At 48.3% G+C, this 11413-nt stretch overlaps 1 protein-coding gene across 2 annotated transcripts; it reads right to left on the reverse strand.

The window, feature by feature from the left end:
• Positions 1 to 4230: 4230 nt before the first annotated feature.
• LOC147690152 (uncharacterized) lies at positions 4231 to 8397 on the reverse strand. 2 transcript variants are annotated; one of them, XR_015299777.1, is made up of 3 exons: positions 8299 to 8397; positions 7419 to 7544; positions 4231 to 5623 (listed from the first exon to the last, which is right to left on the reverse strand). XR_015299777.1 is itself a non-coding variant. In XM_086936647.1 (2 exons), exons 1-2 carry the CDS (start codon positions 7555 to 7557, stop codon positions 5226 to 5228), a joined length of 537 nt encoding a protein of 178 aa, XP_086792773.1. In that variant the 5' UTR covers positions 7558 to 7573; the 3' UTR covers positions 4231 to 5225. The 2 variants fall into 2 exon arrangements, 1 of the variants encoding a protein (XP_086792773.1); XM_086936647.1 differs by lacking the exon at positions 8299 to 8397 and having other exon boundaries at positions 7419 to 7573.
• Between the last annotated feature and the right edge of the window lie 3016 nt (positions 8398 to 11413).

An 11413-nucleotide genomic window follows, 5' to 3' on the forward strand; every position in this document is an offset into this window, starting at 1 on the left:
CGGAATTTTTTTTGTGTTTTTGATGACTTGCTTGCCTTTGAGGTGCTCTTAGGGGGGGTTCCGTCTGTTTGTGGGTGAGTTTCATGGTCTGAGAGCATTGCTGGGACACTCTAATCTTGATTGCATTTGCTTTTCAGGAAATCCGTCGTGCCAACCCCGACTTATGGCCTAGCTACGCAGCGCGTTTGGACCGAAGGCCCAGAAATATTGCAAGTATGAGATTTTGCTTTTGGCCTGTTTGGGGGTGTTATGCTTCTTGGCGGGTGGGTTGCCGGGTCTTGGGGCATTCCTGGGAAGGTCTAATACCGGGTAGAAGTGGTTGGGACAAAATCCAGGCCGATTTTTTTTGGGCTATTTCAGACATTTTGCTCTATGTAGCGTTTTCGGGGGCCTGTTTGGGGGGCTTGCTGGTGTTTGCGGGTGAGTTTCGTGGTCTGGGAGCACTGCTGGGACACTCTAATCTTGATTGCATTTGCTTTTCAGGAAATCCGTCGTGCCAACCCCGACTTATGGCCTAGCTACGCAGCGCGTTTGGACCGAAGGCCCAGAAATATTGCAAGTATGAGATTTTGCTTTTGGCCTGTTTGGGGGTGTTATGCTTCTTGGCGGGTGGGTTGCCGGGTCTTGGGGCATTCCTGGGAAGGTCTAATACCGGGTAGAAGTGGTTGGGACAAAATCCAGGCCGATTTTTTTTGGGCTATTTCAGACATTTTGCTCTATGTAGCGTTTTCGGGGGCCTGTTTGGGGGGCTTGCTGGTGTTTGCGGGTGAGTTTCGTGGTGTGGGAGCACTGCTGGCTATATATACTTTACTTTGCAAGAGGTTTGAAGCAAATCCATGGTGGCTGAGGGGACTTAGGGCCTAGCTGCAGAGCGCGCGCGGAGTGATTTGGGAAATTTGTGAAAAAGTGACTAAGTCCCCATTTTTGTACTTTTGCTCTTTGGCTGTTTGGGGGTCTTCTACTCGTTTTCTCCTGGGTTGACGGCTCTGGGGCCATTGCTGGGAAGCTCTAATACCGGATAAAAGTGTTTTGGACCAAATCCCAGGCGGAATTTTTTTTGTGTTTTTGATGACTTGCTTGCCTTTGAGGTGCTCTTAGGGGGGGTTCCGTCTGTTTGCGGGTGAGTTTCGTGGTCTGGGAGCACTGCTGGGACACTCTAATCTTGATTGCATTTGCTTTTCAGGAAATCCGTCGTGCCAACCCCGACTTATGGCCTAGCTACGCAGCGCGTTTGGACCGAAGGCCCAGAAATATTGCAAGTATGAGATTTTGCTTTTGGCCTGTTTGGGGGTGTTATGCTTCTTGGCGGGTGGGTTGCCGGGTCTTGGGGCATTCCTGGGAAGGTCTAATACCGGGTAGAAGTGGTTGGGACAAAATCCAGGCCGATTTTTTTTGGGCTATTTCAGACATTTTGCTCTATGTAGCGTTTTCGGGGGCCTGTTTGGGGGGCTTCCTGGTGTTTGCGGGTGAGTTTCGTGGTCTGGGAGCACTGCTGGGACACTCTAATCTTGATTGCATTTGCTTTTCAGGAAATCCGTCGTGCCAACCCCGACTTATGGCCTAGCTACGCAGCGCGTTTGGACCGAAGGCCCAGAAATATTGCAAGTATGAGATTTTGCTTTTGGCCTGTTTGGGGGTGTTATGCTTCTTGGCGGGTGGGTTGCCGGGTCTTGGGGCATTCCTGGGAAGGTCTAATACCGGGTAGAAGTGGTTGGGACAAAATCCAGGCCGATTTTTTTTGGGCTATTTCAGACATTTTGCTCTATGTAGCGTTTTCGGGGGCCTGTTTGGGGGGCTTGCTGGTGTTTGCGGGTGAGTTTCGTGGTCTGGGAGCACTGCTGGGACACTCTAATCTTGATTGCATTTGCTTTTCAGGAAATCCGTCGTGCCAACCCCGACTTATGGCCTAGCTACGCAGCGCGTTTGGACCGAAGGCCCAGAAATATTGCAAGTATGAGATTTTGCTTTTGGCCTGTTTGGGGGTGTTATGCTTCTTGGCGGGTGGGTTGCCGGGTCTTGGGGCATTCCTGGGAAGGTCTAATACCGGGTAGAAGTGGTTGGGACAAAATCCAGGCCGATTTTTTTTTGGGCTATTTCTGACATTTTGCTCTATGTAGCGTTTTCGGGGGCCTGTTTGGGGGGCTTCCTGGTGTTTGCGGGTGAGTTTCGTGGTGTGGGAGCACTGCTGGCTATATATACTTTACTTTGCAAGAGGTTTGAAGCAAATCCATGGTGGCTGAGGGGACTTAGGGCCTAGCTGCAGAGCGCGCGCGGAGTGATTTGGGAAATTTGTGAAAAAGTGACTAAGTCCCCATTTTTGTACTTTTGCTCTTTGGCTGTTTGGGGGTCTTCTACTCGTTTTCTCCTGGGTTGACGGCTCTGGGGCCATTGCTGGGAAGCTCTAATACCGGATAAAAGTGTTTTGGACCAAATCCCAGGCGGAATTTTTTTTGTGTTTTTGATGACTTGCTTGCCTTTGAGGTGCTCTTAGGGGGGGTTCCGTCTGTTTGCGGGTGAGTTTCGTGGTCTGGGAGCACTGCTGGGACACTCTAATCTTGATTGCATTTGCTTTTCAGGAAATCCGTCGTGCCAACCCCGACTTATGGCCTAGCTACGCAGCGCGTTTGGACCGAAGGCCCAGAAATATTGCAAGTATGAGATTTTGCTTTTGGCCTGTTTGGGGGTGTTATGCTTCTTGGCGGGTGGGTTGCCGGGTCTTGGGGCATTCCTGGGAAGGTCTAATACCGGGTAGAAGTGGTTGGGACAAAATCCGCGCGGAAAAGCCTTTAGTTTTGGCACTTTTTGTAACTTAGGGTTCGTTAGGGTTAGCCCTAGCAGCAGGATTGCATGTGTATCGGGGTGTTCTAGATTTTTCAAACTGAGTTCTGGGGTCTTAGAGCACTCGTGAGAATGTGTAATTTTGGTTGCAAGTCATTTGAAGAAAATCCATGGTGGGAAAGGGGGGATTTGGCATAGTTAAAGAAAGCCTTTGCCACTATTCTTAACTTAGGGTTCGTTAGGGTTAGCAGTATTTCTATTGCATGTGTTTGAGTGGGGGGGATTTCGAGTCTTGGAGCGATGCTGGCTATGGCTACTTTTGCTTGGTTGCTTGCAAGTGGTTTGAATACAATCCACGGGGGGTAATGGGTAATTAGGGTACTTCGGCCTACTTTTACTTTCAAAGTAAGTTTTGTCTCCAGTTTTCTGCTAGGCCTCGTTTTTTGGGTGGGAGCACTGCTAGGAAGATCTATTTTTGTTCTAAAACACAGTTTACAGTACACCTAGCTTGAGGGGCAAGATCCGCTACATTAATTTGCCCATACTTACTTATCCTTCAAAAGGTGACTCAGAGTACGCACTTTCAAAAACATTGTACTGTCTGTCTACTAGGAAAAACAAATTGTGACTTTTTGCACTCCACAGCCTACATACCTTATATTTATTTATCAGTGGTGTTGTAATATTATATCACTTCCTGTTTTTCGTTGAATAATTACAGGCCGGGTTTCAGTCTCTGCAATGGGGAAAAAAGGATGGAGTCAGGCTTCACAGTAGCGAGCCACAATTCAGCATCAGGCAGGCAGTGGACAGGGTGTCTTCTGGTGACCAACATCGGTGGACGAAGCGTCGGCTGCAATGGAGGAGTGCCGCTAATAGGAGGATTTTTTTTCTGCGGGCAACTTACTTACCACTTCCAACAGGACCACTACAACCACATAGATACAGTATCCCTTGCCTTTTTCTCTGACTGTGACTGCATTTCTTTGCTCTCTCTCGGCTTCTACATTGATCCCTTAACACATCACTTAGTCCACTCCACTATCTGCACCACACATAGTCATTTGTAAGTGCTCCTACGTAATTCGCAAGTCGCAGCACGCCCCAGGCCGTAGAGGACTGGGATGGCCCCAATGATGAAGCATGTCACCAAGGGGCAACCCTGGTGAGTGAGGGGACACCTAGAAAAAAAGCAATTTCTCCTTTTCTATCTACTATACCTTCTGTCAGGTTACGCAGCCCCTAAGCGCCTACCGTACTATGAAACTACATTTCCCATGAGTAGGCGGGAGACTTGCAGACTATTTAGTGAGACTATATGAGAGTACCCTTGTATGTTAGGACATCACTTCACTGATGCCTGTCTTGTCTTCTCTTACAGGTATCCTTTCCCTGCTGACCCTACCTTTACCCATCCCACATTTTTTATTTTAGTTTGTTATTTTTCTCCCTCGCCTAATGCCTCGAACACCCTGTGTTTACACTTCTGGGTGTTGGTGACATTTGGAGGTGGAACCATATTTGCATCGACTGGATCACGGGGAGTAAACGTGACACCTTCCAGACCAACCCCATTGAGTGTTGTTGTGAATGGATTTATAGTGACCAGCAAGGCTCTCGGGTATCTGGCTACAGAGACCTTATGTTGAATATAGTTATCAATAATTCCACACAGGCCCTGTACTGTCGCATTCTTTCTTTCCACAGTTGTCGATGATATATTCTTACTCTGCTTGACAAAGAACCATTGCTAATGTGAAAGAACTTCAACCGAATTAGTAGTTATACTTTACCATTTGTTAGGCTACAATGTGGCACTGCTCTACTGTACTTCTGTCACCTGCTATATTCTCAGTTGTACCGTTGAATTGCTCAGGAGGACAAACCAGATTTCATTTTCTTTTTTTTCATAGGCATGCAACTGCCACTGTGTCACACCACTACTACCACCGCTATGAGGAAATTTTATCCGACCAAGATTGCCAACGTTATTCGGTGTTTCCCGTGGAGCCAGCCCTGGGCCTAGCCCTACTTTCAAACACAAATTACAGGTAAGATAAGCGTTTGGTGGTTTGGGGGTATAATGGAGTATTAGTACGAGAGACGAGAGCCTGAAGGTAGTACTACTAAAGTCCTAGGACTCTTGGATTCACTTCACTTAGTCTGTGAGAGGCACTTAGTGTTGAAAACATTTGGGCATTTACACTTAAAGGAAGAAAATGGAACTAAACTTTCAGGAAAACAGTCAACGTTAAACCCCCACCCACCAGGCAAGCAGTAAAAAACAGGTATGCTCAGATAAAGTTTGAAAAAGTATATTTATATCCCTAACAAAATAATCTCCCGCAAGACCCTCCCTAACCCCAACGATTGTCCTTCAAAAGTCCCCAAAAACCCAACTCCCAATTCCCACCCCCCAAAAGTCTCTAAAAAAGGGGCAAGGGACACTATGGGTGGATGCTGTTCACTTTTTGGGCCAGGGCATCATGCTCCTCGCGGAGCAAGGCGAGCTCCTGCTGAAGGCGGGACACCATCAGGGTGGTGCGGCGCAGGCGTGCCTTCACTGCCTTGCAGGTGCAAGGCCTGTGAGAAGCAGCTGTTGGCCTTGCTGCTCGGCGGTGGCGTTTGCCTTTGGCAGCCCGGCTCAGTCTCGGTGGACCACTGTGCTGGGTCACGGTGGCAGCCGGTGAGGCCACGGAGGACGACGTTGTCGTTGTTGTCGACCGCACACTTTCCACGTCCTCCAGGGCCACCAGCCGCCGATATTCCGCAACAGTGGCCTCGATTCTCCGTTGCCGGGCCGCTCTAGCCAGCTCCTTCCTCCTTGTTCGTTTGGAAGGAGAACCTATATGAAGAAAGAAAGACATAGTCTGTAACCAATGCTCTTTAAGATTAACTCAATCATTCAGCAGAAATGTGTGCTGCAGTACAACTAGCAACTTGCAAGCGCATTACATAACTATTGAGGCCAGTATCTATCTAACCTCACACTTCTTCATCCTTGCTCTAACATTAGTGGGAGTTTAAGGAACAAATTCTATGAGCACTGTGGACTTCCATTGGAGTCGACTATGAAAGTACACCAGTCTTATTCTTCTTCTTGTCTCTTGTTTTGGAAAATTGGTACGTTATTTTCTGCAAGCCGGCATAATGCCAGCGCGGTAAACTTGCACCCGAGAAAAAGAGACGCACGCCATGAGGAGTGACCTAGACTTGCGTTGCCGTTGCGTTACTGTACCCGTCCAGTACATGCAGGTGGTGAATCTCTTACTTTTCTATTACGGGTGGCACTGAGAATACTCTGTTACAACTCAAGGGCTACTGCTTAATTAATTTAACTTTCACCCTACAGTGGAAATGAGTACTAGAAATGGAAAATTGAAGAAGATAAATAATCTGATTATCTATCACTTCACATGGGATGTTTTTGCTTATATATGGGATGACTTTAGGTGCTTTGCTTTTTATTGAGTGACAGGCAGTGATACATCCACACATGAATGACTGAGTACTACTAAACTTATTAAGAGAGGTAGGGAGTGGCCACCATAATAACCGGATCTATGCAGTGCTTGCAATACAAACTACTGCTACTATTTATGGTAGTATTTGGACAAAATTAAAAGTTCTTTTCCTTGCCTTTCCTACACTGGAACGGACGTGCGGGTGCAGTGTTAGTGTTACATGCTCTTCAAAGTTACACTTAGTTCATCCACTGACCGTCTACTCTCTCTAGATCATGGGTACTCACAAACTTTCTCTCAGGGGCTACATTTACAGTGTAGTTTGGGGCCGAGGGCCGCACTGGTGGGGGCGGAGTCAGAGGGGGCGGGGCTAAAGCAAAACGATAACTTGTGACCATGAGGTTGCACACAGGTCCCTGCAGCAGATGCCCTCATCCACTGAGCCACCAGACCCAGCATTTACATACATCTCTCTCCCTCCTGCTGTCCCTCCTGCCCTCCCTCCATCTCTCTCTCCCTCCTGCCCTCCCTCTCCCTCTGTCATCTCACTGTGTGTGTGTCTATCTGTGTCAGCCTTCAGCCCGGGTTGAGACCGCTTCCTCAACGCGCACACACAGACAACAACACCAAAGTACTTAACAGGTCTTTAAAAGACCATTAACATATTATTGAGGCTTTGTTTGTTTTAGCGCCCCTGCTTCTCCACCCTGACAATCACTGCTTGCCCGGCCCCACAGAGCAGAGGCTTAGTTCTATTTCACCTCTTTGTGGCCTTGCATCTCCACTCTGCTCTGTGGGGGCCGGGGGAGCAGTGATTGTCAGAGTGGAGATGCAGGGGCGCTAACAGGTGAAATACAAAAAAGCCTCTGCTCTGTGGGGGCCGGGGGAGCAGTGATTGTCTGCAAGGTCAGCGCACCGCCAACGAAGGCTTGCCGGGCCACCACCGGCCCGCGGGCCGTACTAGGAGTACCCCTGCTCTAGATACACATATGCTATCTAAGAGTCAGATAGTAGCATGATCCAGGTATATGGACACATACAGTTTCTGTGTCACCCACCCAGGCTGTTGTCCTTCCACCCATCATTGCTTCATCATTCACCCAGCCATGCATCTCATATTCTTGCCTTCCCAGCTAGTCTTCAATCTCAATAAGTAAGGAATATATAAGAGCTTACCTCTGGCCGCCACCACCGTCTCAACTCTCACATCCGGCGCCGCCGCCTCCTCCCCTGATGATGAATTGCCCTCCGCCTCCGTGTCGAGCACCACCACCACACTGGCCCCGCCACCAGATGTTCCACCTACAAAGTACATTTAAGAATCTTAGAATAAAGCACTCACTAGTCACTAGTATTTGGTCTAGGAATGAAGACATGTGAAAACAATGTAATTTGTGACTGTCTACGTTAAAGTTAAAAAAAATGTCCCTTTTTCCAGGGAAGGTTGTCTTGCTGCACTTTTTGGCACAACTGATGAAGGCTGATTTTTTAACACGCACCATTTTTCTCCACACAGACAGAAGATGGACTTCTAACAACAAGATCAAGTTGAAACCAGGTGAGAGCTCGGCTCGACCACAAGAAATGTCTTCAATTAATCGTCAGCACTAACCACTTTTCCATTATCAGTTAAACGTTTAGTTTTATTATGACTTCATTTTAATAAATGTGTTTACTTTTAATAAAGCTTTTAAATTTAAATACAATCTGTGTTTTTTGGTCCTCCAGACTAGAGTGACTGAACGAAAGGTTTTGCAATTTTTGCAAGCATGAGTCCAGATAGAACACTTCAAAAGACATTATGGACAATCCCAGAGGACTGCACTAAGTTGATAGAGCTATTGCTGACTAGAATCATGGGAGTTTCGCCAACCGTGCAATCTTAGTTAGCTACACAGACAGACTAATAAGAATAATCTAGTAATACCACAGGGAGTCATAGTAGAGGCAGGATAAGAATTTAGATACAGTCTACAAGAAGAGCAAAGACAATTTTGAAAAAATTCAAATGAGGAACGCTAGGAAAAATAGGTACTAGTCTAAAATGAAAACTTACTGGGGCCAGCAGAGGAGCCCTCGCCTGCCCGATCCTGGCCCTGTTGATGAACAGCATCCGCCGCCTGCTGCTCCTGTGTCCTCCTCTCGCCCCTGGGGGGAGCTGACGTACAACATGAAAGAAAGAACAGAAAACATGGATGATTGTTGCTTGTCAATGTCAACCAAATCAAACATTTCAAAAGAACAATAACAAAATATTTCCGCGAAATTATATTGATTATGGTTACTTTTTATTTATTTGCGGACCTGTGACTTCGAAAGTCACGTAACTCACTAAACAAAGTACTGAAACGTTCACCTAGGACTGGCAGGCAGCAGTCCGCAGGCAAGACGCAAAGTGACAGACAAACTCCATTGTGATTTCAGTCAGATCAGTGACAACACTAACAGTTGCCTGCTACATTACCAGTCATTTAAATAGTCAAACTATCAATCCACCGCCACTATTTTTCTTATTGTCAGGGTTACAAAGGAAGGGGCAGATTTAAGCCCTTGCGGCTCTTTTGCGCCGTTCTTGCGTGACTTTTGTGACGCAGCAGCTAAACAAAAAAGGGCGCCATGGTGCGGCGTATAATATTATAACAACGTGACGCATTTGGGAGATGCATCCCGTTATAAAGCCCTGCGCCATCAGGGGGCGTTCCGGCGCAAGGGAGGGCATTCCTGCGCTGGAACACATCCTAATAGTGGCTGAGGGAAATCTACAAAATATCAATCAGTCACCTTTAGGACAATGATGCGTCACACAAACCCTGCACCTGCTTGAAGCAGACGTACGGCTTGACCCAGCATTGGGGAGATAGGGTACCCCAGAGCATTGATGGAGCTGCGCCATCGTTGCGACGCAACTCCAGCAGTAAAGCTTCGGTGACGTTTTGGGCCCATGGGGAGCCGCATTGCAAATACGGCGCACCATGTTTGGTGGTGGTAGCGGGCCGCACAATTAATGGCGCATCCCTGCTACTTTGCAGGGATGCGACGGTAATTGCAATTCTGCCCCTTAGGGGCATACTTACTTACGCGTTCTGGCGCATCTCCAGAGATGCGCCAGATCAAATGCGTCACGCAAAACTACCCTTGCGACACGGCAGATGTGCCTCATTTACAATGCGGCGCGCCCTGGCGCAAGGGTAGGCACTTGCGTGACGCATCTCGTCACGTAAGAGCGGCGCATCGCTGGAGTCACGTCGCCAACGCAATGCAACTCCAGTAATGCTCAGGGCCACCCAATACTTTACATGCTGTGTCAGTCCTTTCGCCTGCTTCGAGCAGACATAAGGAATTGAATTGACGTAGCAGCGTCGCAGAAGTGCCTGCGTTAAATCTTGTAGATTTCACGCAGGCAATTTTGCGAGGCGCACAGCCGCTGGACCGCCCACCCTGCGTACTAGGAACGCACCCATTGTGGTGCAGGCCCATGGCTTTATAACGTGACGCATCTCCCTAGATGCGTCATGCTGTAAATGACTTGCAGGGATGCGGCACGTTTACGCCGCTGTTGCGTCACGCAAGGCAACGTAAACGTGGCGCAAGGGGCTTGTAAATGTAATCTGCCCCCTAGTGTCTAGCATTACGCAGTTCTGTTAAGTACACTCATACATAATAGTTACTCAGGCCAATGAGACCACGAAATAGAAAACAAATAAGCATAGTAGCAACCCCACTGAGAAGGAGAGCAGTGCACCTGAAATGCACAGAAGATTTTGAAATATAATTTAACTACAATGTAATCGTCATCAGCGGCATTATTGGCTTGCTCCATGTAAAAAACAAATATTTGCAATACAACAACACAGAGCAGGAGAAAACATCATAGTAGTGAGTGATTAAATGCCAATGGCTACTACTACTCACCAAGCCCGGGGATCTCCAAGCCGAGCTGGTCCAGCAGGTCGCGCTCGCGGTCCAGGAGGTCCGTCCAGCGATGGGTGACCTGGCTGTAGGTGCGCTGGACCCCGTAGAGGTGGGATATGGCCCAGCACACCTTCTCCCACCGCTTCCGGCGCTCCCGCATGTTATAGCCGCCGGCCGCGATCCTGCCGCCTCCCGCGATGGTCCTGGGCAGGCGGCGCTGGACGAAGTAGACCAGCGCGCCCACTTCCTCCGGGCTGAATATCTCCCGGCGCGTCACCTGCTCCCCCCTCGATCTCACGCCTGCTGTCCTGCCACTGGGTCCAGCACTACTCCCCGCCGCCGCTGCGGCCCTCAAGTGCCTGGGCAGCTTCACGGCGCCTGGCTTGACCATGGTCTGGGCAGGTAAGGTAGGAAGAAGTAGAAAATTAAGAAAGAATAGGATAGGGAAGAAGAAAAGAAAAGAGTTTACAAAAGTAGTTTAAAAGTAAAGAAAAATAGCAGAAAAGACAAAAATATACAGCTAGGAAAAGAGAGGGATAGATAAGAAGCAAAATCGTAAAAAAAAAACTGAAAACAAGCAAAGGATGGGAAAGATATCAAGAGGATTAAACACCATGCCCAGACACAGGAAATGAATGAAAAACAAGATGGCCGGCGCCCGTTTCCGAGCGCGAAAGTCAGTTCGCGCGAGATTTTCCTCGCGATCTCGTGCGAACCTCTAGATTTCCCGCGCGATCTCGTGCGAACCTCTACTCGCAATGCGCTTACTGCGCGAGATTATACATAGCGGGCGGAAACGGAAATACGTCACGCAAACAAAATGGCCGCGCCCGTACTCGACCTTGGGGTAAATTCGCGTGTTGCGCTGCAAGCGGCTCGCGAATACTGCAAAAAAACTCGCGAAACAACAAGCCGCAAAAAAATAAAATGCTCATTCGCACGAATTGGCGGCTTCCGCGGTCGGTTTCGCACGACGCCGCGCCCCGCGAATAGCGCGAAAAAAACCGCAAAACGATTTCAGCAAAAGCAAAAGCAATGAGCAGGTGCAAAAGGTCAACCTCATGATTTGTAACGATTCTTTGTATTGCTTCCTGAGGGGGCCCTCCAGAATTCGGTTGCCTGCTTGCAACTATTGTGTGACCCTGCTCTGACCTTAACTGTATGCCACAAAGGTCCTGATTTACAGCTAAAGGAGCAGACAAGCAGGTGCCAGGCTGGAACTTTAAATTCTTTCAGTGACACATTAATTAGCCCCTAAT

This window comes from Lissotriton vulgaris, chromosome 9 (assembly GCF_964263255.1).
Source record: "Lissotriton vulgaris chromosome 9, aLisVul1.2, whole genome shotgun sequence".
NCBI classification, from domain to species: Eukaryota; Metazoa; Chordata; class Amphibia; order Caudata; family Salamandridae; genus Lissotriton; species Lissotriton vulgaris.

Bases quoted from the DNA above. Each gene is read 5' to 3' on its own strand.
- LOC147690152 (XM_086936647.1), bottom strand. From the start codon at position 7,557: ATGTACTTTGTAGGTGGAACATCTGGTGGCGGGGCCAGTGTGGTGGTG. The intron at 5,624-7,418 runs GTAAGCTCTTAT...TTCTTCATATAG, and splicing joins GACGGTGGTGGCGGCCAGAG to GTTCTCCTTCCAAACGAACA.